At 39.4% G+C, this 4755-nt stretch overlaps 1 protein-coding gene across 1 annotated transcript; it reads left to right on the top strand.

Moving 5' to 3' along the window:
* Window positions 1-278: 278 nt before the first annotated feature.
* LOC106477673 (quinone oxidoreductase-like) lies at window positions 279-4371 on the top strand. Its single transcript, XM_022381171.1, has 4 exons — window positions 279-287; window positions 873-1025; window positions 1264-1439; window positions 1899-4371. The coding sequence occupies exons 1-4, from the start codon at window positions 279-281 to the stop codon at window positions 2128-2130; spliced, it is 570 nt and encodes a 189-aa protein (XP_022236879.1). The 3' UTR covers window positions 2131-4371.
* Window positions 4372-4755: the final 384 nt, after the last annotated feature.

Genomic DNA, 4755 nt, shown 5'->3' with positions numbered 1-4755 from the left:
AGGTTGGTGTGCCTTACCAAGTATGACAGGTTGGTGTGCCTTACCAAGTATGACAGGTTGGTGTGCCTTACCAAGTATGACAGGTTGGTGTGCCTTACCAAGTATGACAGGTTGGTGTGCCTTACCAAGTGTCTGATATCACTAGGGTTGTAGAACATCGTCATGAGTGAGAATTGTGGATAATTCTTTCCAAACAAATGGTTCTTACTCAGTAAGTGTGTCTTGCTAGCTAGAGGATTGTTTTTCATGGGTTGTGTAATAACAAACAATCAACTTGAATGGGTTGTGTAATAACAAACAATCAACTTGAACAGGATGTGTAATAACAAACAATCAACTTAAACAGGATGTGACACATTTGACTCAGAAGCTGCTACAACCCCTTTTAGTACTCTATCTCTATCAAATAATAATCCAAAGAAATTAACATCATAAATTCTTAACATTTAACCAATTTTTAGTTATTCACATTACAAGCAATTACAGCTTTATTACACGATTGTCGAGAGGTGAGTAGAATTACAGAAGAAATGGTTTAGTGAGGATTTGTTGATGGAGTTTGTATGTAACATAATGGGTCAATAGAATTACCTATATTCTCCAGTGGGACAGCAGTAAGTTTACTGAGTTACAGCACTAAAATTTGGGGTTCAGTTCCCTGCAGTGGACACAGCAGATAGTCCAATACGGCTCTGTTCTAAAACAAACCAACATCTACAGACTTTCATGGAAGCACACAAGTTTTTAGAGTTACATATGAACTGGCATTTCTTATATTTTTCATTAGATGAGTTATTAAGAAAAAAACTACACCATTAAAATCAGACAATAATTAAATCTTCTTAAAGTGGTTCTAATTATTTATTTATTAGCTATTGGTTAAAGTGAAGGCAGCGGGTGTAAATCCTGTTGATACTTATATTCGAGAGGGAAATTTCATCAAACTTCCAAACCTGCCGTATATCCCTGGTAAAGATGGTGCTGGTGTTGTTGAAGCTGTTGGAGAACAAGTCAGTGATTTCAAGGTATCAGTGTTTACATTATCAAGTGGTAAAGAATTCTGTTTATTACAGTTTAAAAAGTTTTGTACACAAGTAGTCATTATTTTACTACTGAAAAATGTTAAATATATTTAGTGTGTTATTAATGTAACAGCATTTATTTCTTTTAAAGTGTTAACCGTAGCAATATTTTACTTGTCATTTAACATTTATACCTTCAAAGGATGATATTATTTTAAACACACCTTTTTTTGTTGGACAGGTTGGACAAAGAGTGTATTTTTGCACGCTTAAAAGTACTTCACAGTATGGTTCTTATGCAGAATATATAGCTGTTGATGAGAAAGTAACCTTTCCATTAGTCGACAGCTTAACTTTTGAAGAAGGTGCAGCTATAGGAATACCTTATTTCACAGCTTATAGAGCATTAATACTCAAGTAAGAATTTTGACACATTTTTTTTATTTTAAAGTTTAAGAAGATTGTATTGATATCCATTTTAATAAGCATGATTTCATTGCTTCATTTGTGGGGCATTTTTCCCTGAGACTCCATTTTTAAAAAAGCCTCCAAGATACAAATTATTATTTAATAAAAACTGAATAAAAAGACCTTTTCAACTGTTTAATTGGGACTTTAGGGTTGTTTTACATGCATTATCCTGTCATCCCTTCGAACCTATGTATCATTATATCACCTTTCCCTCAAGGTATATTTTTTTATTGTTGTTAGCCACCGTTCTGATTTACTTGCCATTCATGTTCAGTGGACTCTCTATCATTCCACCTATGTTTTGCTCTATCCCAACCAATCATTTCTCCAGAACATTCTCGCTGCCAGAGAAGGAAACAAATATTTTTCTCCTATTCATTTACTTGGCATGTCTTATCTTTACAGTTATCAGACCTGGATCGTTTGTTATGTCCCGTTAGGGCATTTGGATGTTATGTGGCTCGTACGGAACCGGCTTGTTATTCATTGGGATCCTGCAGTGTCCAGGGATTTATCACCCATTACTTTAACCAGGTGGCTTTGGAAGTTGATTCATGTAGCCTATTCTGGCTTATCTGTTAACGATTGCAATGTGCTCCACATTGCCTCTCACCAGATTCGGCATCTTTTGATGTAATTGGCTGCCCAGCTGAACTGTTCTCTGGAGGACATTTTGCGGGCCGATATGCGGACTTCTCCCGACAGTTTCGTATCTCATTACCTTCATGATCTGGCAGTTTCCTCTTCCATAGGATTTTGTCCCCCTGTGGCTGTGTTGACAACCTCTGCCAGATTTTAACAAAGAGGTGAGTAACTTTCTTACCTGATTTACAGTTTTTTTCTTTTTCTTCTAGGGTCTCTCTTTATTTCTTTTGGATCCCACTCAGTGGCGAGTGTTGCCCAGTCAGGTATGCTTGTATTTTATATTCTGCAATAGCAACCTCTATATTGGTTCATGGTTTCAACAGGCTCTGTCAAGATGAGGTGTTCCATAAGACCATCTGGATGCAAATGGAGTATCATGATCAAAGCTAAAGGGGATTTTGCCAGTCCCTGCTGATCTTAGAGACGAATCAGTCAAGATAAGTTTGCTTTTAAAAACTTAGGGAACATGGTTCGCCTGTTGCACTGTCTCCGGAGACCTGTTCCTTGGGACTCCCCAATGACATGTCCCTCTTGCTTCTACTAGTGAAGTTAGGGGGTCCTTACCACACCCAGTTCCCAGTTGCTGGTGTTGTGGGGGACAGAGGATTTTCCTTCGGGGGGTTGAGTTTTCTCTACTCTCGGAGAAGAGGGTAGAGTTGGGGACCCTTCTACCTGGGTACCCGGAAGTTTTTCCCGGATGTTGGTAGGAGCAGGACCAACTTTTGCAGGAGCCTACTCATAAAACCAGTCCAGATTTGACGCTTAGCTATTTTGTGGGTGTGGGTGTGTTTGGACCCTCTTATGAACACTTTAAGCTCTTAGGTTTTTCATTCAGGGGGTCCACTATCTCCTCGTAAATCCGAATGTGATGTGGCCCCATCTTAGGCCCTTGGTGGAACAGTGTTCCACATCTTCTCTATAATTCCATGGGTAAGTGGAATTCTCCTTGTCCACTTGACTGAGGAGTGAAGATGTCTGTTCAAAATGCAGACCAGATGAGTTCTGAACCTTGGGTGAAGTATGGCATACAATTCCATCAGTCCAGGCCTGGGATGTTGCCTTTTGGACTTCTTCAGGTTGATCAGAAATCTGGTTGTTTGAAATGCATCATTCCATGGGTTAGTGGAATTCTCCTTGTCCACTTGACTGGGGAGTGAAGATGTCTGTTCGAAATCCAGACCAGATGAGTTCTGCACCTTGGGTGAAGTATGGCATACAATTCCATCAGTCCAGGCCTGGGATGTTGCCTTATGGACTTCTTCAGGTTGATCAGAAATCTGGTTGTTTGAAATGCATCATTCCATGGCTACTGGTGGGGATTCTGTCACAAAGATATGTATATATTTGCGGTCTAACTGCCCTGGCCACTAATGTGGGATACGGGTACCATGACCCCTTAAATCCAGCCCTGAGTCGTAGAACCTCGGCTGTGTGGTTGGGGTTGGCCCATCATACTTGTTTAATATTCCACCCTTTTCACTTTTTTGTAGTTCTGGGTGAAGAGCATACCTGTTCTGGATGTAGTGTGGTGTTCCCCACTTCGGTACCACTTCGTTCTATGTAGATGCTTTCTGTATGATCTATGCCCTCACTGGCTCCTCCGCCTTCTCAATGTGGGATTCTAGCTATAAGTGTCAGCGAAGATATGTATGTTTTGGAAGTTATCATTTTTCCTAATCTGAAAATGTATTTCCAAACATAGTTACTTCCGCTGACACTCTCCATTCTTTCCTCCCCACTAAGAGCCAGTGTTAGTGACCAGGATGGGGTAAGTCTCGAAAAAGTGATTATATTTTCTGCATACAGTGCTTATATACAGTACCTGCATAGATGGTGTGTAAGGGCCGGTGTAAGGTTTTACAAATTAGATATTGCCGAGGGCAGTCGAGTGGGGTATATAAAGACTGGAGCAAGCAAACACAATGTTAAATGGCAAAGATGGAGATTGAGAAATAGCTATAAGTGTCAGCAGAGGTAAGTATGTTTGGAAATACATTTTCAGATTAGCAAAATGATAACTTTAAAGCTTACCCTGGGCAGCGATGTTCAGTTGTACTCTGTTTTTTAGGTCTGATCCTTCCTCTAGTGTACTTGGTGCCTAGTGCAAGATCAGTGAAGTGGTTCACTGTTCCATAAAGTAGTCTTTGTACATCCTCAAGTATAGTTTATTTACAGATGCATATTAGGTCTGTGGTATGTAGGGGAGGGTTTTGTTCACATCAGTCTCTTGGAACTGTTTTGTGTAATAACAAACAATCAACTTGAACAGGAGGATGTGTAATAACAAACAATCAACTTGAACAGGATGTGTAATAACAAACAATCAACTTGAACATGTGTAATAACAAACAATCAACTTGAACCTGTTCACAATGATTGTTTGTTATTACACAACCTGTTCAAGGTGATTGTTTGTTATTACACAACCTGTTCAAGGTGATTGTTTGTTATTACACATCCTGTTCAAGGTGACTGTTTGTTATTAAGCACAAAGCTACTCAATGGGCTAGCAGGTATCAAAACTTACTAACTGCTGAGCTACTGGTTGGCCAATGAGGTTGAATCTGTTCCTGTTAGTAGTTATATGGGGAAAATGATTTTAGTTGGAGTTTGATAA

The sequence above is a fragment of the Limulus polyphemus genome, unplaced genomic scaffold, assembly GCF_000517525.1.
Source record: "Limulus polyphemus unplaced genomic scaffold, Limulus_polyphemus-2.1.2 Scaffold76927, whole genome shotgun sequence".
Taxonomy (NCBI): Eukaryota; Metazoa; Arthropoda; class Merostomata; order Xiphosura; family Limulidae; genus Limulus; species Limulus polyphemus.
This window is presented reverse-complemented; position numbering and strand designations above follow the sequence as displayed.

Coding starts and splice junctions, on each gene's coding strand:
- LOC106477673 (XM_022381171.1), top strand. Junction 1,026..1,263: donor AACAAGTCAGTGATTTCAAG/GTATCAGTGTTT, acceptor TTTGTTGGACAG/GTTGGACAAAGAGTGTATTT. Junction 1,440..1,898: donor TATAGAGCATTAATACTCAA/GTAAGAATTTTG, acceptor TTATCTTTACAG/TTATCAGACCTGGATCGTTT.